The sequence below is a fragment of the Oreochromis aureus genome, linkage group 13 (assembly GCF_013358895.1).
Source record: "Oreochromis aureus strain Israel breed Guangdong linkage group 13, ZZ_aureus, whole genome shotgun sequence".
NCBI classification, from domain to species: Eukaryota; Metazoa; Chordata; class Actinopteri; order Cichliformes; family Cichlidae; genus Oreochromis; species Oreochromis aureus.
In genome coordinates this window covers 7280567-7303817 of record NC_052954.1, presented here as the reverse complement: position 1 = coordinate 7303817, position 23251 = coordinate 7280567, and the positions used below count along the sequence as shown (strand labels likewise).

The window sequence follows — 23251 nt, the reverse complement described above, 5'->3', positions numbered from 1 at the left end:
CTGCATTGCACGGATGTGCGAGTGTTTATTTTAATGCACCGTGCATCTACGAGGGTGAGCTTGATTGACAACAGAAGAGCGGGTGCCTGGCCGTGCCTGTGGTCAAGGCAGGCTGTGGGAGGTGGAGGGTGTTAAGTCGTCAGTATGAGGCATATGTCAGAGATCAGTGCTGGACTGTGGAGATCATTGAGATGAGAAGGGAGGAAGGGCACCAGGGGTTGACGGAGTCAGAGATTACTGGCGGCTTGGTGCCTTGACCGCAGACCATTCTGGCTGTTTGTCATACACAAACAAACACGCACACATATCTCTCCTACTGTATCTTCCTCACAAGTGCTGAATGTGGAGGTCCAGCTCTCCAGAGAGTGTATGCAAAGCCCCGTGTTAATAAGATTGCCTTCCACTCTGAGTGGTAGTGTATCCTCTTTTGTCTCTGGAATAATGACAGGGGGACTAAGAGACTGGCCCTTCAACCTCATCAAGCTTTTAAGTGTCGGCAACTGAAGGAAAACAGAGCGTGTGTGTGGGAGGGCTTTAACTGTTGTCTAAGTAGATGTGCTATGATAGTGCTGCACAAGACTTCCATGACCACCGTCCCAAATACTCATGTCAAGACATAAAGATTCAGCCGGATGCCTCAGAAGTAGCTCGTAACCTCTTGCACAGCAGCTGGCTGAATTGTCAGTGGTGTTTTTTGTTACCTTGCAGATGTTTATTGTCTGCTTGGAATAACAATGTGAAAAATCACTGTGGAAATCCTCTATTTTAACACACTGCACCAAACCTAGTGAATTAGTCCCACTTCATGGACTACAGTAGTGAAAGATGCATTTAAATGGGTGATTTTTTAGCATCATTCGGTCGTTCGGTAAAACAATAAGCTGTAAATGCAACGATTAGATACAATCAACTGTACTAAATTGATATTGTAAGTTCAATTCAATTCAGTTTTATTTGCAGAGAGCAAAATTCCTTCAATGATCTTTGTATTGTAAAATACAAAGATCATTGAAGGAACCACTTGGTGACAGTGGGAAGGAAAAACTTCCTTTTAACAGGAAGAAACCTCCAGCAGATCGAGGCTCAGGCAGGGGCGGCCATCTGCCGTGACCAGTTGGTAAAAACAGGGATACCCATGGAACTCTAATGGGCTAGACCAGCGGTCCCCAACTGGTTTTTGCACCACGGACCGGTTTATGTCCGACAATATTTTCACGGACTGGCCTTTAAGGTGTTGTGGATAAATACAACAAAATAAACCAATACCAGTACCAAACAAAAAAAGATTTATTCATAATACACGGGAAAAGACCCAGGGAAACCGAGTTAACGATAAAAACGATAAAAAAATACCGATGAAAACCCTGAAAACCATAAATTCCACACCCAAGCCTCAACTCTCTCGGCCCGGTACCAAACAACTGACGGACTGGCACCAGTCCGTGGCCCAGGGGTTGGGGACCGCTGGTCTACAACGACTCTTTGTAGTTTTTTTACCTGCTGAAAGTTTCCCTGTGAATATATAAGCTAGATAAACAGCCTGTAAGTCTGCTGTTTGGGCCTACGCATAAGAACGAAGCAAAGAGCTGAAAAGCCCTAAAATATTTCACAGAAATGGAGGTATAGGTGAGTGCAGGTTCAGTGTTCAACTAGCAAAGGGATGAGGGTATGCTTTTTTTTAAAAGTGAGGTAACTACTGGTGCTCAAACACTTAATAGGTAATTTACAGATTCTGGCCGATTTTCTTGTCTGTGAATCAGCTTTAACATAACTGTTCTTCGTCCTTACAATATTACTGTATGCGTTGTACTTAACACAACACTCAAATATCTTAATAAAGTGGGCTTTAATCCCTGGATCTCATTAACAGAGTCTGGCTGGACCGAAGAGCTGAGTACACCTCAGTTCCCTCAACAACTCTACAATAAAGCAGTGCATGCATGCTCAGCAAAAGTCCTGTCTGGGTAAATAACAGTGTCCAGATTCCTAACAGTAACAGCTTGTTTGTTATATCTGTGCCTATGCCCTATTGCATGGTAATCTACAACAGCATTATGTTCACTTAGAGGCAATTCCTATCTGCGCTGCTCTCCGTGTCCCAGCCTTGTTTGTTTCATGAAAGAAAGAGCGAGTATGTGGAGTAGGTAGCGATAAGAATAGCTGTTTTATTGTGTGCCACTGCCTTGGCCTCTAATACCGAATGTGTTATCTGAGGGTGCAGCATGCCACACTAAGCTATGTGCATGTGACGCATGGCTGAGCAGCATTCCTCCTCCTGAGTGCATCGCAGGGCAGAGATAGTAGGAAGGCAAAGGCAGCCTGACTGCCAACAGAGAGGGAAAGAGGAGCAAGAGAGGGAAGAGAGATGAAGGGAGGGCGCAATACCGGGAACATGTAGTTAAGTGGAATGAAGTACCCTTTGTTGCAGATAAGATCATTCTGCTTCCCTGGCCGGCGTCACTAAAGCAATTTGAGCACGACGAATGTAGCTGATTATGTTGTTGGCAGACCACAAAATCCCTCACTGACATGCAGATAAACGTTGCTCTAAGTAATAAAAGACCAAAGGTTTTCCCTCTTTCATGCAGCCATGATTTTACTTTTATCTTATATTTAAAAAACAGGATTATGTCCCATATGGAAAAGAAATAGTAAAAACTTATAAAAGACTTGCATAAGTCTTTTATAAGTAATGAGAAAGTGGCCACTTTCATGAGGAAATCATATACACCTTATATGATTCACTATATGAAGTGGCCACTTTCTCATTACTTTCATATGTTGTTTTAGTGAGTATCTAAAACATACAAGTTTCATTTATATAATTTTTCAAGGGATCTTATATCTGTTTTCACTCTTGTATGCTTTTCATACAAGTTTCACACAAGAAGATACAAACTTTATAAGATGTATATATATCTTTTCCATATGGGGTGACTTCACTCTGTAAGTTGAAACAGTGAGTAAATGCAGGGATCCTTGTATCATGGAAAATTAAGACGGCTCCTTAACATCTTTGTGCAAATGACTTCCTGAAAGGATCGTAGGCCCCCGGACCTGGAGTGTTCTGTGAAATACACAAGTAACTGTAATTACTTTTCAATTTATAATATATAGTCAGTTTGTAGTCATTTAGTCTTTCTAGTATGAATTCAAAGAATATATTCTAAATGCTGTAACCTTTGATTGCTAACAAACAGGAGACTATAACCAAAGACACAAACATAAAGTGTAACCAATATGGGCTCTAAGCTTAAACACATCTCAGTATTTAATATCCAAGTACTCCAAATACTAGGAAAGGAATGCCATTCATTCAGAAGATATCGCCTCAGTTGGTGTTTGGTGCAGAGTGGTTTCTACCACATTGGTCTAAAAATTACCCATGGGTGTTCAGCTGAAAGCCAAATCATACGATTCACACCATTAGCTTTCTTATAAGATCGTTCAGTGAGACTCTACGGCCCATGGATGGAGGCATTGTCTTTCTGAAAGAGAGCACTCCATCGGAATAGAAATGTTCACAGTATATCCGGTCTTTAAGTCTGACGTCATTAGCCGTCTCTGGGCCCAAACTCTGCTGCAAGTCCCAAAGTATTACAGCTCAGTAATTCTGCAGTGCTATCACTTCTGACATAAATGAAGACAGGAAACTAAACAGCAGTGATGTTTGTAGGGTTACTGAAGTTGGGCTAGCTGGTATATAATGATGTGCTACGTGATCGCTAGCGACATAGCTATGTTAGCATAACATAAACACAGTGAAGCTGGAGGATGAACGCTACCTTTTTCCACTCAATAAAAGTTAACGTGAGGGTTCCCCTCGGTTAGGGACGAATGCAATCGCATGGCAGGATGCTGTAAACGGACCAAACTTCAGTCAAGAGAACAACTGAGATAATCCAGCCACAATATGAGGGGCTTCTCTGCTTAGGCTGCTGCCCCCGCGACCCGACTTCGGATAAAGCGGATGAGGATGGATGGATGGATGGAATATGAGGTTAGTCATTAATATACTGCTGCATGGGCTGGGCTGTAGTGACATCATAAGGTTTTAAAAACTGAGCTTAAAAATGATTAGCGGTAATAAAAACCGAGAGAGGCCGACAGTGATCACTGACTGATTTTAGGGGCTTGTTGAGATTAAATAGAACAAGATACAAAGCATTAAAACATGTTAAAAACACAACAGCCTTATTAAACGCAGAGTAGTTTGGGCCCAGAAGCAGGGTTCATACATCATCACTTAACGACTGGATAGATTATAAATTAGAACAATTTTGTATTAATTCCCAATACAAAAGGCATGTCTATGAGTATTATAATGTATGGATGTTACTACAGGTTGAACCCTAATGTATCTGTAATAATCAATAGGCTACATCTACTCTGATGAAACAATCTGATAGAAATAGTTGCTCTTTTATTCTATATTCTGTTCTATGCGCACTGTTACAATGGTCCACACTTATATGCAATAAATATGCTCAAAGTTTCAAATAATGAGCTCAGAATATGAATGAGTAATACCTGCAAGCCAAAACTGTGCAATGCATTAAATTGTTGGCCATATTTCCTAAATGCAGCTGTTATTTTAGGCACTTTCCTTACTGAAACACTAACCAGTTGATCACTCTTGACTAAATATCCTGCCATCTGTGCCTCAACCCTCTATCGAAGTCACTTAGGACTTTTCCTCCTGCAGTCTTATGCAAAATTAGAATTGTCCGCGCCTGCTAGACTGGCTGTTCATTGTTTCACTTTGCATCTGCTTTCTCTTTTAATCTGTCTCCAGTCCGTGTTATCCGTGCTCCATTCCATTTGGATAAATTCAGCGTGTGTTTGATTTCTTTATCCTGTTACATAATCTTGTGATGTTATAGTTTATTTACAGGAGTTATCTAAATCCCGTTTAATAACTAATCCCTTTAAAATCAGATGAATTTCCATTAAAAGCATGTAAAAATATGATCATCATTTAAACAAATTGAAAAAGCACCCAATAAAAATGTTCAAATGCAGCTAATGTAAAAGAAAGAAAGAAATTCATAGTCCTAAATTAGTAATTACGGCATGTAGAAAAACACAAGAAATGTAAATAAGACTCACTGTGTGCACACTGTGTAGCCGTGGCAACGTGGATTTGAAACAGGAAGTGATGGCTTTAGCTGGTTTGGTCTGTGGGTTGTAGTGGCATGGAGCAGGGCCATCTTTCTGAAGGAAAGAGCAGTAAAATATTGATGTATCTAGCTGTGTGATTAACCTCCAGGGTGCTTACCCACCAAGCCTAGAGCAAAACTGTCAAAGACTGTAAATAGAAGATGGATGTAGCTACCGTGTGGCACCAAGATGGCGATGGCCAAAATGCTTAACTTAAAGCTCCAGAACAGGAAGCTTCACCAACTAAAGGGTGACATCGGCCATTTCTATCTTTTATATACAGTTCACAGGTTCATGGTGCACTACTATTGCACAACATGTCCTCTATCGTTTTTAATTCCTTGGCTCTTGGATGTTTGCTCATGAAAACCTATTGTTGTCTCAGTCTGATACTCAATCATCTGAAGGATGTGCTAACCATGTACACCACTTCTATTTTGAGGTCTCATGTTCTTACATTTAAGACATACAATATATCAATTCAGTCCTGACTTTTTAACCTTTGCCAGCAGATGTGTGGTGCACAGATTAGCGTGTTGCATCACAGCAGTACTGGTTCAAGCCCTGACTGGAGCCTCTCTGCATGGATGTCCTACCTGTACCTGTGTGGGTTTCCTCTGACTTCTTCCCACGTTCTAAAGACATGTTAGGTTAACTGGTGAGTGCATATGAGATAAAGTGTAATAAAGCACAGTATGAACTTATGGCATTGGTCACACGTGGCTTGTAGTCTAAAGAGCTTTGAGTGGTCGCTACAACAAGACAAGCACTTATATAAATATCAGTGCATTTCATCACAGGTACGTTCAGGCTAGTTTCTGTCAGAACTCGGTCAGTCCTTCTCCCTCTCTGTGCCTTTCACTTCTCCTTTCCCGTTACCCACTAACACACATACTGGTCATCACCAGCGGCGTGCCATGCAGAAATAGCATCACCCCTCCTCCGCTCTCCTCCCCAGACATAAGACTGTCGTCCTGTCCCTGAACACAGGACGGGCCTTTTATTTTCCATCCCTCCTTGATTCTGACAGAAGAAGACAGGATAGTGCTTTTTTCCCTCTACCCTGCTCCTTGCAGCAGTGGCTACTACCATTACAGGCCATTTGATTCCAGTTGCCAGCTCACTTGATCCTCGGCACCCTGCCTGCCAGCGCCTCAGCACGCCTGCCTGATGCTAACAGAGGTGCTAATGCAGGTGTATTTCATGGGAGTCAGCGGGCAGCTGTGAAACTCTTGTGCATGTGTGTTTGGGCCAAAGCACTTGGCCTACTTTCCTGCTGCAGTACAGCGTGTAAGAAAGGTTCTCCTGGGCGACGTAGGTACCTGGCACATTCTGCAAATGTCTGTGACACTTTTAAACTTTGACTTCTTTTTCCACCGGTGCCTTGATATTCATTAAAGTTTTAAACCTTTCTAAGATTAGGTGAAATGAAAAAAAGAAAGAAATGTCTCTAACAATTTTAAGCAAAGTTTTTATAGAACTTTGAGGTTTTCAGTTGTGTAGTTGAAGGTATCACTACTTTATGGGAAAAGTGCAAATGAAAAATAATAACAGCTCCACCCACTGGGTAGATAGTTCTCAAATATGTTCAGCAGATTAGCAAAGACATGAGATTTCCTCCTCTGGGGGTCTTAAATGAATGCCACTGCCAGCTGTACAGTAGGCCACATTAAAACAGCTAACAATAGAGAACATCCACATCAGAGTATATGCAGTTTTTACATGAATTCACATGAGTTTAAATCTCAGCTCGTGCAGTCAAATCAGAAGCACAACATATAAATCTAAGACACAAAGTTTCACCAGGAAGGAGAAATTAAGTCAAATCAAACTAAATAACTAAATAAAATTAATATACGTCCAGATTCATGTTACTCTGAGTTACAAGTACAGAGAAATTTCAAATTCCCGCGCTGGGCCACCCCGACGTTTTCATCACATACCATTAAGACTCCTCAGCTTTGATCTTCTAATGTTTCCCACCTGCGGCTGCTTAACCTTTGACAAAAAATCTTGTCTTCGAGTTGCTTTGACACCAGCGATGGCAGAAAACTGCTCCCAGCTCTGCAGTAATAACACCCTCGGGATTTCTTAGCGCCTTTCCTTCTCTGTCAACACTCAGCAGCTGCCAGCGCAGCTCAAATATCCATCGGCTACCAGCAGCGACGCTGCAATATGAACCAAAGCTGACTGGTCAACCAGAGCAGTGCCATAACAAGCCCTCAAATGGGGGAAAACGATACAGTCAGACCGCCCCTGGGATCGGTTTTCTTCGACCCTTGCGGTTGTCATAACTGTCTTGTGCACATTAGGTCATAGCTTGTAATCAAAACCTATTGAAAGTGTATTGTAATGAAGCCTTTTTGTGGACAATGGAAAGACTGAATGGTGTTAATAATTGGTCCTGGCGATCAGATCCTACTTACAGGCAGAAAGCTGATCCGCTGCACAGTTGAGCGAAACATCACATGCCTGCGAGAACAGGAGATAAGAGAAGGAAGGGGGAAAAAGAGCAAATAACAATGAGGAGAAAAAGTGAGGGAAGAAATGGATAAGGAAGTCTGTGATCGACGGCAGAGGAAAGGAGAGAGCAGACTGGGTGATTGCTCCTCCATCTTTGGAGGTGAGAGAGGGAAGCAGAAAGCCGGATGAGGAGGAAGAATTTGGCGATCAAGGGATGATTCATGGCTTGTCTGCGCCGCTGTGATCTGAAAGTTAAAGAGTGGCTGTTTGTCGAGCGCTTACTTGCAGGGGATCTTCTCCACTGGTGTCGCTGTCACATTGTAGTCACACGGCGAAGTGTTTATGTGCTGGCAGAAGGAGAAAAAGAAGATAAAGATGTTTTTTAAATATATACAAAAGTATCACCCTGAGTTTGTTTCTATTTTTTGAGGGGGGCACCTACTGTGCTTTAAGTAAAGTATGGATGATAGCTGGTTACATCCAAACAGACTTCCACAACGGAGCAGTTAATAAATATTGCTGAAGTAAATTACACCCCTAGGCTACTGAAAGCAGAAGTCTATCATTTAAAAGTTTCTGCTCATAATGACTTCAGTCTCTATGGGGAGGTTGCCAGGTTTGACTCCAGGGCCTGAAACCTATACCTGCTAAACTATACTGCTAGTATATGTGGCTGTAAAATAAAAGATTTTTCCCTTTTTTATTGTTTTAACAAATAACCATTTATTCCACCACACATCAATAACTTTGAGTTGCTGTATTTCTTTTTAGTTGCATAAGAGCCAGATTAGTTTGATCCTATTTTCTAGTGCTGCATGGCACGAAGTGAATTCAGGTATGTGAAAGAAAACGTTTTCACTGTACTATATGTGATCCTATGGAAAGCTAAGTAAAGCCTTGCTGCTTCTGTTGGATATTAATGGGGCTGGTAATGTGGTCTAATGTCTAATCAGATGCATTTGATTGATTGATCATTAACAAACGCGAGCATCTCTAGTTTGTTCAGTCAGTTTGCTCGTCTGGAGCATACATGTGTGTGTTAACTGCAAATTCAGGGTCAGACTGTGCAATGCTCAGAGAAACTGCATAAAACAAAGGGTTGCCTAGAGAAGCCCTCTTCTCTATAAAGAGAACATGGTACCATGGCTTAGCTTTGCAAAGTTGTGCCCGAAACTACAATATTTCAGGAGCAGTATCCTCTGGACAGACAAGACCAAAGCAGCGATTTTTAGTTATAGTGGACAGCTCTGTTTGGCAAATCCAAACAGAACATATCAGCACAAACACCTGATACCAAGTGTCAAGGACAATGGTGGAAGGCTGGTTATTTGGGCTTGTTTCACAGCCACAGGATCTGGGAACCTTGTACTCGTTGAGTCAGCCATGAACTCCTCTGTAGAGTGCTCTGCAGTCAAATGTCAGGCCATCTGTCCAACAGCTCAAGATTGGCCCAAACTGAGTCATGCAACGGGACAATGATCCTACACACAGCAGCAAATGTGTTAAAATGTCTCACATTCTAAACTGAAATCCTGTGGCAGGACCTTAAGAGAGCTGTGCATAAACTAATGCCTGTAAGAAACTGATAGTCATAAAGAACCCCCCCCCCACACACACACACACACACACACACTTTGATATGTTGACATCATACTGGTTTCTTTAAGCTATGTCAGTGATTAAATGTTACGTATAATTTCTTTATGCTGAAAGAAAGGGGAACAATTTAGAGGTGCAGCTGGTTTTACTGGTTAGTAGGTAGTAACTGGAGCCACCTAATTTTGAACTGGGCTGTACCTGACCTATGAGGTAAACTGGGTTTCACAGTTGGGCTTTTCTCATTGCATCAGCTTTTAGGACCCCAAACCTTTGTTGTGTTAACTCAAGTAAAGAAACTTCATAATTAGCAGCTACTGCTTAGTTACATATTGTTTCTGTCTCAAGTGAAAGCAAAACTAGAAAGCAAAAACTACACAAACTTTAATATGACAAAAGGATCAGTAAATGAGTCTCAGTGCTACCTTGTCTCTAATTCCAAGGGTGAAAATGTCGGGTCGGGGGCAGTTCTTGAAAGAGTAGGATGCCTGGTGCATCAGGACTTCCTGGGTGGAGTCGGTATATTCATACGCTCCAGGTAGCAGCAGATCCCCCTTACGCACACCCAGCATCTGAGTTTTTCTGCCCACACCTTTGAAGCCGTAAGTTTTTTTCACAGGGTTCAGGTCAGCCTCCTCAACGAAGTCTCGGACGTGGTAGGTTCCCGGGATGGGTGTGTCCTGGAAGAGTGGGAGCAAGGGGAATCTGTGACCCACATTTCTTAATTTCATAACTATTTTACAACAATTCAAAGTCTGACATTTTGGAACAATACAAGAGCAATGCTGCAGTAAGTTCATGGATGGGTGACCTCATGAGAGACAGCTGCTGAATTCCACTGAAGATGCCAGTTTCACTCAATTTCCAGCAACCAGAATGATCGAAATCATTGAGTAGTTGGAGGGTAATATTAATGTTATTATTTTCTGATGCCTGTTGTTGTGATGTGTCATTTTACTCATGCATGTCATTGGCATGTGGGTTTTGGGCTATGGTGAAGCCCACACTTGGTTTCAGAGAGTCTGTGAAACCAAACAGCAGTGCGACACCTACTCTCAGTGTTCCCAGCCACCAGCTCCCCCGGCCACACAGTTCCACCGTGTCATCACCCTGCAGATAGGGATGAGGCACAGGTCACACCAGACTGCTTCTGCTATGATGACATCGCTATGCCAACAATGTGTTGATTCGTCTCCCACCTTGTCCTCATGCAACCACACACAGAGTTATAAGGGTTTTAAAGATAAAGCCTCACCTTATCTGTCCTGTGACCACTCCGGGACATGTCACCGGCTTCAGAGGCGACTTTGTTTCATCGTCCTGTGCCGCGCTCACTGTCGTTCACTATCTGCTTAATGGGAGATCCAGTGACACCTGACCACCATTAAAACAGGGACCGTTACTATAGCAGCAACTCCACTATCGATCAATTTTTCAACAAGCTGGCCTCGCAAAGGGAGCTAAATTTAGATTGGCTAGTTTGGCTGAGAGTAAGACACAACCGTGAACCAGCATCGAGGTGCTGTAGGTGGTGCAGGTGGTTATGTGGTTGTCACTGTCTGCATCCCATCCATCCATCCATCATCTTTCATTGTCCGGTTTCCATAATCATAGGGATAGCAGTATTCATGTGATATATGGAGGAATACTGTGAATTTAATGAGAATACACAGAAAACAAAGCAAGACTGCATCTCTTCTTCATCACTGTCTGCAGGCAAACTGTGTGTGTGTGTCTGTGCATGCGCTTACACCTGAGATCCTACTCCAGGATGAACTCTTCTTCCCTCTTTATTTCAGTACAGCAAAATTCAAGACCGCCAGCTGAAGCGAAAATCTCACTCTGGGAACAGAAAGCGCTACACTCGGCCCGGTTGCCAGGCTACATGCAGCACATGGTTGGAAGGAGCCAAGAATTCATGCTTCCGCTGCTTGTCAAGGAAGTCTCATGTGACACCACAGCGCACTAGGAGACATACACACATCTTCACCTTGACTCCCTCATGTACAGTCATCTCCAGTTCGGACAAGGCACGAATGCAGGAGACAGCTTCAGACTAGTGTCGCATGTGCGGCGTAATTAACAACTTTTTTATAAGCAGGCTGCGATGACACTTCATCTGTGAGGGTAATTTTTTTCTTTTTTTTTTAAAGTCTTGTGATAATTGGTTTTAACACGACGAGAGTTTCTCGTGTGATCGATTCACACCTGAAATCGCCGCAGTGGCTCGTGGTGTTCCTTTTCGTTCTGTGCCTTGGAACTGAAGCTGGTGCCGCGTGAAAGCAAGAACCCACTCATTTGTGTCACTGCGCATGACACGAGACGAAGCAGAGTCAGATCAGGGGTAGTGCAGTTACCTTTTCTGTGTGCTAGCTGTTACCTCGGTGCTTTTTGTAATGCTCTAAATGTTTAAATGTGCTTCCACAAGGGAGCTCTGAGTATGCATGACTGGCCAAGCTACAAACAACTGCAGCCTGCACTGCTCCCGGGGGGGCAGTCAGAACCATCACATAACTTCACACATAAGACAAGTTTCATCCAGTTCAGCATTATGATAAAAGCTACAACCCTCGGAAAAAAAATAATTATGGAAACACCACACTTGGTGGATGTTCATTCAACTTTTACAGCAAATGAACAAATCACCAGTACAGTGTTGTGAAAAAGTCTTGACTCAGCCTTCATTTGTTTATATTTTGCTGAGAAAATGACAAATAGGTGCAAATTTAAATAGAAATTCCATGTATGAGGCAAAAAAAGAGTTTGTACAATTCTAATTAGCTTAAAAGTCCATATTTGGTATGACCACCTTTATTCTTTAACTGTAGACACTCAGCGCTGTACCTTCCTCCTGACATCTTCCAGACATGTTCATGATGATTTGAACCAGAGATTCTACATTTGGATTCATCACTCCATAAGACGTGTTACTACTGATTTTCAGTCTAGTTATTGTGTAATTTGGTGATGCAGCCTTTTTCTCCCTGTTACCTTTCTTTGAGAATGATCTTCCGACAGCCACCCACTCCACTGAGGCCATTTCTGATGAGGCCTCAGTGAAACATGGATGGATCAACCAGAACACCAGACACAGGTCTCGGGTCTGTGTCAAGTCTTTGCCGGGTTTCTATTTCCTAAGCAAGTGACTTTCAGATACTTTCCACATGCTATTGATTTTGAAGCCTGCCACTTCTTCTGTCCTCCACTTCTCTAGGTTTCTCAGTTTTACAAGGACACACTTCACAAGTTTTCAGCTTGTTGGTGCAAAATAGCTACTTTATGCCTATCAAACATATTTTTGACATTTTTTATAGATTAAAAGTACAAGTCTGGATCATTGGAAGTAAAATATAAATACATGAGTGGTTCCAGACATTTGCTCAGTACCATATGAGCAAACTCAGATTATTTTGTTTCGTCATATACATGGTTAGTATAAAATCAAGAACAAGATCATCCCTAGTAATGAAAAAGAGCTTCAGACTACGTCACACCAAAACTTCAGTCTGTGGAATGAGAATGGGTCCTAAATTAAATTGTATGTTCGGGGGTTTTTTAGCTTTGTTTTCTGACCTGACACTTTCCCCATCTACCTGCATGTGTTACTTTTACAACCTTCATTATAAAAGATTGGGACCTGATCCAAATTTTAGACAGCTGACTGAGAACACCCAGCATCTTCTGTCAGTCTTTGGTTGGATTCCCTACTTGAAGTCATCTGATCCTATCATTTAACCTGTCAGCTCTCCTGTTTGGAGCATGCTTCCTTTTAGTCAACCAGGTGCTGCAGCTCATTAAAGTCTGCATATTCTCTTTTAAGCTAACACGTATTTGCATATTTAGATTTGTGCAGATATTCATATTAGAAATGCAAATTACAAGGTGATTCCTTGTTCCCTACCACCACTTGATTTAACAATTTGTTTTCAGCTATTTAAAAAAGTAAACAAATTTCACACAGGAGGCAGCAGAGGTCCACAATAGAGCTTTATTTTGTCATTCATCAAAATAACAAACTTAGTATCTCTGCAAGCTACTGTAACAAACTCATCAGAAATAAAACAGAAAATAAGAGTCCCACACAGGTACACCTATTTACACCATGGTTTCTGATACATGTTCAGTCACCCACATCTTATGATTGGGGGCAAACGCCACGCAAGACATGAGGCAGTCAGGTCCTACATGGTGCTGTGCTGGCTCTAACACACACGGCCTATGCAGTCAGATGGGTGAGCCGGACAGTACAAGGCTAATCTAATTTCGAGTACCATTGTGTGTACTTCAAAATAGAAGCCTTTGATCCCACTCAGTGCTTTTATTTTAATGACAATGCACATCTGATGTGAGCTTTTCTGAACATTAAGAGGCATTGGCTGATGCTCCTCAGTGCTGTGGGAGAGGGGGTTAACAGGGGGACTTAATTGGTAAACATCTCATGTATTCCAAGCAACACGGGGAGAAATTTAAAAAAAACAAACAAAAAAAAAAAACCCCGCTATCAAAACTGGAGCATCCTGTCTTCAATACAAAATGGGAATTATTACAGGGTATACAAACTCAACAATCCATAACTGAAAACAAGACAATTTTCAAATATGGGTGATAGTAAATTTTATTGGAAAAAAAAAAAAAAAATCCAAAAAAAATATACAACTTGGAATGGATTATTTGACCTATGGCCATTTAAAAAGAAAAAGAGTAGTGAGTAAAACATTAAAAAGCATGGTAAAATTAGTCATTTTTCTGGTATATAGAACAGCAGATACAAAAAGAGTTTGTACGAGTACCTAGGAGATACACCCGTGTCATTTTTTTGCAGTAGTGCAATGCTGAGATTTCCATATATACTTTGTCCGTAGTCCATGCAGAGTTTCAACTTCTCTACATCGTTTCCATGCCAACAGTGTTGCCAAGTGACAACCAGCTGACAGGTTTCCAATGTCACCATGCGTGGAGGGGGCCCCGAGCACATAACAGGAAAATTCCAAGTTCTCCAGCTTCCAGGGGCCTCCACGGCATCTGGTTGTATGACCGTTCTGTCACTCCAAAACACCATGACAGCAAAAGAAAGGGACATGGGGACAAGAGCCTATGCAGTTTACATGCAGTTCCTTTGGACAGCAGAAGGGGCAGGGATGAATAGGGGCTATTAAGATTTTACAGATAAATTACACAAAGAAAAAAGGCAAATTTATATACGAAATCTGTACAAGGCCTTCACTTCGCCGTCATCATTTGTACGAACTCTGCAGGGTTGAAGAGGAAAAAAAAAATAAAATTTTTAAATTTTAATTTTAAAAGTCAGCCCAAAATGTTTACAAAAAAAAAAAAAAAAATTATATAGATTAGAGAACCAGTACCAACCTTCATAGTTGACCTGTCCATCCCCATCAATGTCTGCTTCTCTGATCATTTCATCCACCTCTTCATCAGTCAACTTCTCACCAAGGTTTGTCATCACATGGCGCAGCTCAGCAGCACTGATGTAGCCATTCCCATCCTGAGAAATCAGGTCAGTCAGTGAGCTCCCCTTCTTACAAACTACAGTGCATATGTACACTAGAACTGCAGGGTGCATTTACCTTGTCAAAGACACGGAATGCTTCTCTGATCTCCTCCTCACTGTCTGTGTCCTTCATCTTCCTGGCCATCATGGTCAGAAACTCTGGGAAGTCTATCGTTCCATTTCCTAAAGAAAAAAAGTTTAAAAGCAGCACATTTGAGCTACTGACATCCAGCACAGTGACCATGTAAACAGCTGGCAGCTTTTGAGGTTTGATTGAGTTCTCACCATCAGCATCCACTTCATTGATCATGTCCTGCAGCTCCGCCTCTGTGGGATTCTGGCCCAGAGAGCGCATGACAGTGCCCAGCTCTTTGGTAGTGATGGTACCATCTCCATCCTTGTCAAAGAGTGAGAAGGCCTCCTTGAATTCTAGTTGCAACAAAGAGAGTGGGCTTTTTAGTGAGGGAAAAGCCACACCTGTAAAGCGATCTGCAACAACTGGCAAGACACTACAACATCACAAAGCCCACTTTTAAGAGCAAGCTCATAATTTTATCTTTAAACGTCCGTATAAATCAACTCCGACATACTGATGAGACCCTCACGAGTTCCAACTACAAGTTTACGGCTAAACAAGAGCAGCGACCACAATGCCGAGCAGCAGAGGGCAAAGTTGGGCTACATCAACGACAAATGACAGCCCTGTGCAGCTTTGGCGGAGCCCTGAGGGATGACGAACAATGACACACTCATCAAGCTTGATGAGGCCAACGGGCAATGTGTAGTGGCGTGCAGCAGCTTGTCAGTGTCATGAAAGCTATGAACCTGCCCTGCCATTTCCAGGGTCAAACACATAGGGCAACACCCTTTTTTGTTCTGACAGAGAGAGCCTGCTGTGCACAGCAGGAATATCAACAGGGACTGATTTCCATGGGGCAAGCCACAGGTCATGCGGGAAGGTATGAGGAAGCCACTAAGTCGTATGAATCATCATTACAGACTTTACAGGCCTGCATTATTTACATTACACCTTATTGTAGCATACCAGCGCACCAAGCCCAGTTTACTACCACAAGTGTTCTTGTAGCACTCCCATTTCATGAGTAAGTAACTCACACCATATGCAAGCATGTAAAGGTGAGCACCAACAGCTCACCAGAACGCACAGCTCTTTTAGATTACATCATTTATTACATGGCAACCATGAAAATGCAAAGTTTTCCATGAGGGAGTCCTTAAGCGCTCCAGTGCCAGTAAGCAACAGCGGTTTCTTTCATTCCAGTTTTATGACCAGCAGGCTGCTCTGTGGAACGCCTTAAAAGGCAAAAGTATAAATCCACTGCAATGGGATGCAAAGATCCATAAGGCAGGCCACTTGCAGTTATGAGGAAAAGTAGAAGATCAATGCAGCCATGTCTTACCAGCAATCTGCTCTTCTGTAAGTTGATCAGCCTGCAACATACAGGAACAAAAACAGTTTTTAGTATGCCAGACAAAAAAAAAAAAAAAAAAAAAAAAAAGGAATATATACGCCCCCCCTCACGTTGCTTTCCTGCTTAAAAAAAAAGCCCCCCAAAAAACCAATGCGGGTTTACGTGGATTCTCTCAAATTTACAGCCGCTTTTTGGCACAGCTGCTACAGCTGACGAAAATTATGTTGCTACACAGGAATATTTAGTACTACCAGTAAATTTGCACAAAGGCATTTTGTTGACGGCAAACAATCACTTTGACCTACAGAAGAAGAAAAAAAAAAAAAAAAAAAATTAGAAGATCGCCACACATTGGCAACTGCGCCAAATATTGGAGCGATCTTCGCAGACCCCCAAATTTGCGGTATATAATGAATGACGTACAATTTGGCGGTAAATGTCAGCTAGGCAGAGCCGCGCTTAGCTAGCTACCATTACATGCCGGTTCATCTACCCAAGACAACGCCATACACGTTTAGCACAATGAGTGACTAATAAAGCAACTTCCACAAGTAATACCGCGTTTGGCAAATAGTCACAATACAGCTTACTCGGTTAAAGGGTACTACTAGGTGGGACACTAGCTAGAACGCAGCTGAACTGCCATAAAAAGCAACGTTATTGGGACACTCACCGCACATGCACCATTTTAAGACGTTATACTTTCACTCAGACTAAACAGTAGCTTCCTCAGACAGGTTAGTTTTACCTAGCTACTGACAAGAAGACGTTTACTCGGCTAGCAATGCGGTAGTTAGAGCGGGCATTTTTGAGTTACGTTTTATTTCCGTTCATTCCGACCGGAAAAAAACAACGGGTTAGAGGTTTACGAACGGATCCAACCTGCAAATTAAAGCCAGTCTTAGTTCCCTTACCATTTCGATGTAGATGTAGTGGCTGGTTCACGACAAATTCGTAATAAACCTAAGCCGAATAAGCTTCGAAAACCCAGCACTCTCTATGAACACACTGAAACAGAAGCAACTGGACTCGCCTTTAACGGCTGTTCTAAACTCCTCCTCTTTTTTAAATATCAATCCGCCAACTCGCCTCTTCTACAGGTCCCTAATTATTTTTTTTTAATTATCGCAATGGCTATCTAGACAGTAAGAACAAGAAACAAGTTAAACATTCATGTATGAATGCTGTGAAGGTTTCGACTCTGATATTTAAAATCACACCGCGTATCCCCTGCGGTCTACATAACGGCGGATTAATACTTTCTGCTACTGCGTGATGGGGAAAGGGACAAGATGTAGACGAACGAATCGCGCTTTCTGATTGGTGTGTTTGTACCTGCAATGCGTCACTCCCATGGTCTGCGCTGCCGCTGCATCTTATCCATAGACATCCCAGTCAGTGCCACAGGCACAGCAGACAAGCTTGTTGCATAGTGTGTATACATATGGGCAACATCTTCAGAGAGGCACAATAACACAATTCTGATAAGTAATTAGCTACCAGTAAGAAAAATTATTACTTGTAAATGAGCTAGCACTGACCCAGTTTGTGCTTCTATTTATTCTATTACTGCAGTTTTCTCATTTCTGATTGCATTACTTATGTTTTATTAGTGTGCTGATAGCCATGCTGTTTTAAATGGCTGTTACAAGGTTGCCCCAGACTGATCCTGTGTTCCTCCTTTCTGCTGTGCAAGTGTTCATCACTTTGAATTTTATGCATAATTAGATGCAGCGTCAGGGATGGAGTGTTTGGGTCTAATCGTTAGCTGTTACAGCTCGTGCACGTGTGCGAGTGCGTGCACTGTGCACATTTAGATGTGTAATATGTGAGTGGGTCTGTTGCTGTCAGATGATGCTCGGGTCTCATTGTGCTGCTGCTGGTGTGGATGGGAGTATCTGATAGCCTGATTGCTTATGCCTGACTGCTCTCCTGTCTCCCAGTGACCACCTGTCTCTACCCTGGCCCCATGGGAGACGGCGAGGAAGAAGGTGGAGGAGGGTGGACAGAGATGTGTGAGGAGAAAGATTTGAAGAACAACTCTGGGAATGTACTAGAATCTCCAATGTGCCTAAACAGCCTCAACCCCCTGCCTTTCTCCCAGTTCTTCATATTATTAGATACGAATGTCACACTATAAGCATAAGCAGAATTTGTCACATTTATATGGAAGAAATGATGACCCAGAGTGCTTTCCGCTTCCATCTGGGCTGTTTACAGAAGTGCTGTTGATTGTGCCCTGTGAGCCGCTGAGCAGCCTCAGAATGAGCCGGCCAAGCCCTCTCTACAGTTTCAAAACAAAAAGTAACTAATCTGAATCGTACTGGATTCTTTTCATTTACCTGTTTTGTTATTTTCCCGTATTGAGGTTTTTGTCACTGTGCAGATTACGCAATGCCAGAGGTGGCGGCACAGAAGCCTAAATCGGTCACAAGAACCAGTTAAGCTGATGCATGTGCGATGACTGTACATGGAGGTGTATGAATTCACTTTGCGTCTCCTTAAAAACCCTTGGCAAACAGGACAATGTGGACTTTTATGCACTTTTGTCAATGCCGCAGACATTTAACTGCTTTTCAGCTCACACGTTATTAAGGAACGTCAATGGGGAATTGCTCTAATAAGACCTTTTTAGACACAATGGTACACTGTTGGGCCATAGATATTTCAAAAACATAATAGCTTTCCACTTCGGCCTCCTGCCCCGGTTTCTATAGCTACACTTTATCTAACGTGCAGTATCGGCTGTTTGATTGGTTGATGACGTGACTTTCTATGCCCCCCCAGGTCTCAGAGGACCTTGTTCCGGGTCAAAGGTATGTACAGGCTGGATTTTAATAAGGATTGGGCATACTGGAACTAAAGTGGTGTTACTTAATGGTCTATAAAACTTGAAACCAGGCTCCATGATGTAAGCCAAGGAGGCTTTAAAATGAACACTAGGCTTAACATGGAACACTATACAGTATTTGTTGCAGGCCTGTTTTGGCATTATGGATGATGGGTATCATGTTAACTCCGGGGTATTATTTTATTTATTATTTATTTAGTCGCTCAGATTAGTCACAATGCTCAAACCACTGCAGGGCACTAGCACATATTATGTCTTCCCTCTTCTTATCAGCTCTGTGAATATGTAACTGCCTCACATATTGCTTTCTTATCAAACGCTGCCCAGCCCAGAGCTTGTTTTCTTTTTATAATACTGCAGTTTTCATTACTGTACTGAAGGGGTCAAAGTTCGCTTTAGTTCAGTGGAAATGAGCTCAAAGTCAGCCCTCCATCTTCATTAATACATTGCCTCCCCCAACACGTTAATGCTCCTTCCTACCGACAGCAGTTGGCTTTAGAGTGGGTGGATCGATCCAGATATCGATGGTATGGATACCAATGCTGCTACTGGTACTGGAATGATACCAGTACAATAGGATGATACTTTGTTTCTATCCTCTAAATTCAGTATGTAGCCCACTGAATTGTGTTAAATTAACTATTTTATTAGAAATGCTATTTATAGCCTAAACAACAGAAGCTGACCCAAAGTGCTTTAAGAGACAGCCATTTACATCCTACATACCAGTCCTGTGACACACTGGTGATCTCTCTAGGCTGTACTCTGCCTCTCGCCCTATGGTAGCTGGCATAGGCTCTCAAACAAATTAGCTTCCAAGCAAGTTGTGCGAGGACTTTGAGGGATGTGGACCGCGGGTGACAAATATGAGACGATGTTTACCTATGTAACCGAAAGACGCAGGTGCCATTTTTAATGGATGAGGATTTGTAATGCACCTGCTGCTCCAGTGCCAAGTGAGAGGATCGCCTTTCATGGCAGAGAATGGCTGTTAGCCGTGTGTCAAGCCAGTAGTGAAAAGAGTTTTTACATCGTGTCAGCAACGTGCACATGCGGCGCTGCACCTGTTTGCTTTGGAGAGCGTGTTAGAACATCTGAATGCAACTGCTTATGTATACATGCAGGGATGGTCAAACAGCAGGGGGAAGGGTGTGTCTTGTGCTTGTATGTATTTTATTTTACCTTCTTATGAGAAGAAAATTCAAGGGGAAAACAAGTATCTCCACAAGGTGTCTGAAATAGCTTCACTGTTCCTTAGCACTGATTCTCACAGTATGTGGCTCTCTGCTGGAGGGATGGAGCACCATTTTTGCATAAGGCGTCACATCTTTTAGTGTTTTGGTGAATTCTCTCCTAGAATGGGAGGCAGAGCCTTCACCTTTCAGGCCTCTCTTCTGTTTTGCCAGCTACTTTTAAGATTAGGCTTAAACTTTCCTTTTTGATAAAACGTAGTTAGCGCTGGAGCAATGACTCTGAACCCTCATTAAGTTAAGTCTAGGCTTCTGATGATATAACGAGTGATTCTTCCTGACTCACCTTTTATTGCTCACTATGCATATCCACCACTTTGCACTTAATCATTAGTTACTATTAATCTCTGGCTCTCTTTCACAGTGTATCTTCTGTCCCGTCTTCCTCCCCTCACCCCCAACCAGTTGGCAGATGGCTGCCCCTCCCATTATTGTAGGGTCTTTATCTTACAATATAAAGTGCCTTGAAGTGACTGCCATGATTTGATGCCATACAAATAAAACTGAACTGAACTGCATGAAGATCTCACTGGGTGTTCAAGCGGGTTGAGATCTGTAAAGATCATGACATATGGGAGGGACCACTGTTAGCAGGATAGAAAGAGAAAAAGGTGACTACTTGGAATATCTCTCTATTGTTTTACAACATATCCCTCTAATTAAAACCCTCCCATGCCATAGGTACATGTCACTGTACTCTGACCCCTTGTTAGGAACAAGGGTTTGGGTTTTTCCTTTAATCTGTCACCTGTCAGTACATCTGACCAGCCTCTGCAAATACTTCCTGATTACTAGCAATAGCTCCCAGCACACAGTGGCCAGACATCTGGTCCATTCAGTAACGCTGGAAACCACTCCCTGTCAGCAAGAATGGCTTTATAGCCATTCAATAAGGGTATTAGCCATATAAGGTCTAACAACAGGCTAGCTGCTCATGAGTCAATCCCATAGGGCACTCTGGCCTACCTGTTACTGAGAAAAGACTTGTTTTCCAAAATTACATCATGAGGCAGAAATGATTAATGGCTTCAAATCGTATAAGAGGATTTGGTCTGGGCCTGCGATTCCCTGCCTATTTCAATCATGTTGTGATGAAATGGATATAGTGTTAAGCATGCACTTCGTTTCCTACCCCCCTTCCCGAAACGTGTTGCTGTTTGTGAAGCCTGGCACTAAATCAAGTGGAATGCACCCCCCTCCCCCCAAAAAACAAAACCTGCACATGCTAGTAGTTTTATTTGATAGGATCTGAAGGACAAAACCACTTACTGGCTGTCACTACAGTCACTACTGTTTGTCTTTACTCGCTGGCTTTTTATTTTCCCTCCTGCAATTTCCCCACCCGCCCGCCCCAACGCAAACTCTTTCCTTGACTCTGTCTAACTCTGTCCTTCTTCCTTCCACCCTTTCTCTCACTGGCTTGCCTCCAGGTTGTCTGCTGCAGAGTTCAAACACTGCAGCCTTCAGCAGCACATGAAACAGCACTGCTTGGAACCATCCAGAAATGTGGCACTACAAAGCTCCGATGCCAAGGTGAATTCATCCTCACCGGGTGCTACCCGTGCCTTTGCACAGGGGTCGCAGGGGTCAGGAGCTCATATGATTGTCTGTGCTTCTTTCTTTCCAGAAGTTCCCCGTACAAATGTTCTGTGTAGTGTGGGTGTAATCTCAGTTTACTCTCTCAGTCAGCTCTGTAGAAAGTGAAACCAGAGGAGCATCACAGAGGTTAGGCAGGGGCATTTTTGTGCACGAGCACCTTCTCTGGTGTGCAAAAGAAGTAACGGGGTAGAGAGTTGCAGCAGCTCTCGCGTCCTTGACCCTTGCTGGAGTGCGGGCCAAGTCTGTCTCCGCAGTGGCAGGGACCTGCAGGGCTGCCTCGCTCCGTGCCCCCTCTCAGATGATCTCATTCTGCAGGGGGTAGCTCTCTCTGCTGCATGCTGCGGCCGCTTCCAGATGAAGGCTGCAGAGCAGGTGTCAGGCTGTCTGTGTGTGCGTTTATGTGAAGCTGTGGGAGTGCTGTTTCTGCTCAGACCCAGCTCGTAAACAAATGTGATTGAGCCAGTTTGTGTGGAAAGTCTCAGCTCTGACCCCTGGTGGCAGGAGCAGGAATTGCATGATGCGTTGTGAAAGGAATACTAATTAAATGCAATTCTGGAAAATAACTGTCTATTTCGCCAAGTGCTGTATAAAAATATAAGTATGAGATTACATTTAATTTCCATTAAGATGAAAAGATATAGTTAATAAACAGTCAGAAAGTGAGCATTAAGCCTGTAAGTACTTATTTTATTTCAAGTACACTTTGTGGATAATACTTTGGAACTTTTCCTGAAGGTTTTTACAAAACTTTATGTACATGCAGTTTTACAGAGTAAATCTTCTTTCAGTTCAACACATTAACTAACAAGCATACTAATCTTTTAACTGCCGATTGGTTGAGTAGGTGTGGTTCTTTGTTACAGGCAGCAAAGATTAAACTGATACAGGACTGTTGTGGTTGTTTCAACTGCCCACTTGTTTAAATAACATAAAACCCATGTCCCCAAAGCCTGACACCCTTATTACCATCCATGGCATAAAATACATACTCAGCTAAAATTTAGACTTTTTTGACCAACACTATCCTGCTTATATGCTAATACATAATGAGTTCTTTTACTCTGAAATTACACTCATAGAATTCAAATTTAACTTACTTCCATGAACACTGTGAATGAAGAAAAGCTCATTTTCACTTCTCCTAACTGTGGAGACAGGCTGGACAGAGTACTTCTTCCACCACAGTTCAGATGCTTATTGATAACTTAATGACATCTCCTAATTAACTGCTTTAATTAGCTTTGAATGATGCACTAATTGTAATTATTTCAATCTTATGTGTATTTGGCAACTATAATGGCTAATGTCCTCTTTTCCCACAAAGTCCTTGATTTGAGAATGTGAGCAACCCGCCTATATTACCTTTAAATGTTTAAGGAAACGCTTCTTT

General features: G+C 42.5%; 2 protein-coding genes across 4 annotated transcripts; both read right to left on the bottom strand.

Moving 5' to 3' along the window:
- Positions 1-2763: 2763 nt before the first annotated feature.
- On the bottom strand, positions 2764-11076 carry stpg4 (sperm-tail PG-rich repeat containing 4). Of its 3 annotated transcripts, none has more exons than XM_039622113.1 (8): positions 10971-11076; positions 10475-10804; positions 10273-10329; positions 9645-9899; positions 7906-7970; positions 7587-7632; positions 5110-5214; positions 2764-3067 (listed from the first exon to the last, which is right to left on the bottom strand). In XM_039622113.1, exons 2-8 carry the CDS (start codon positions 10502-10504, stop codon positions 3008-3010), a joined length of 618 nt encoding a protein of 205 aa, XP_039478047.1. In that variant the 5' UTR covers positions 10505-10804; positions 10971-11076; the 3' UTR covers positions 2764-3007. The 3 variants fall into 3 exon arrangements, with proteins under 3 accessions (XP_039478047.1, XP_031597001.1, XP_039478048.1); XM_031741141.2 differs by having other exon boundaries at positions 10475-10593; positions 10722-11039; XM_039622114.1 differs by having other exon boundaries at positions 10475-10867; positions 10971-11039.
- Positions 11077-13189: 2113 nt separating this feature from the next.
- On the bottom strand, positions 13190-17213 carry calm2a (calmodulin 2a (phosphorylase kinase, delta)). Its single transcript, XM_031741107.2, has 6 exons — positions 17076-17213; positions 16150-16180; positions 15014-15157; positions 14805-14911; positions 14587-14722; positions 13190-14468 (listed from the first exon to the last, which is right to left on the bottom strand). The coding sequence occupies exons 1-6, from the start codon at positions 17076-17078 to the stop codon at positions 14440-14442; spliced, it is 450 nt and encodes a 149-aa protein (XP_031596967.1). The 5' UTR covers positions 17079-17213; the 3' UTR covers positions 13190-14439.
- Between the last annotated feature and the right edge of the window lie 6038 nt (positions 17214-23251).

What these genes read in the sequence shown, in the direction of transcription:
- calm2a (XM_031741107.2), bottom strand. An exon ending in CAATGAAGTGGATGCTGATG is followed by an intron (nt 14,912 to 15,013) that starts GTGAGAACTCAA and finishes TTTTTTCTTTAG; the next exon opens with GAAATGGAACGATAGACTTC. An exon ending in CATTCCGTGTCTTTGACAAG is followed by an intron (nt 14,723 to 14,804) that starts GTAAATGCACCC and finishes CTGATTTCTCAG; the next exon opens with GATGGGAATGGCTACATCAG.
- stpg4 (XM_039622113.1), bottom strand. Translation starts at nt 10,504, where the DNA reads ATGTCCCGGAGTGGTCACAGGACAGATAAG. An exon ending in CCCTTGGAATTAGAGACAAG is followed by an intron (nt 7,971 to 9,644) that starts GTAGCACTGAGA and finishes TCCTTCTGCCAG; the next exon opens with CACATAAACACTTCGCCGTG. An exon ending in GTGGAGAAGATCCCCTGCAA is followed by an intron (nt 7,633 to 7,905) that starts GTAAGCGCTCGA and finishes CTGTTCTCGCAG; the next exon opens with GCATGTGATGTTTCGCTCAA.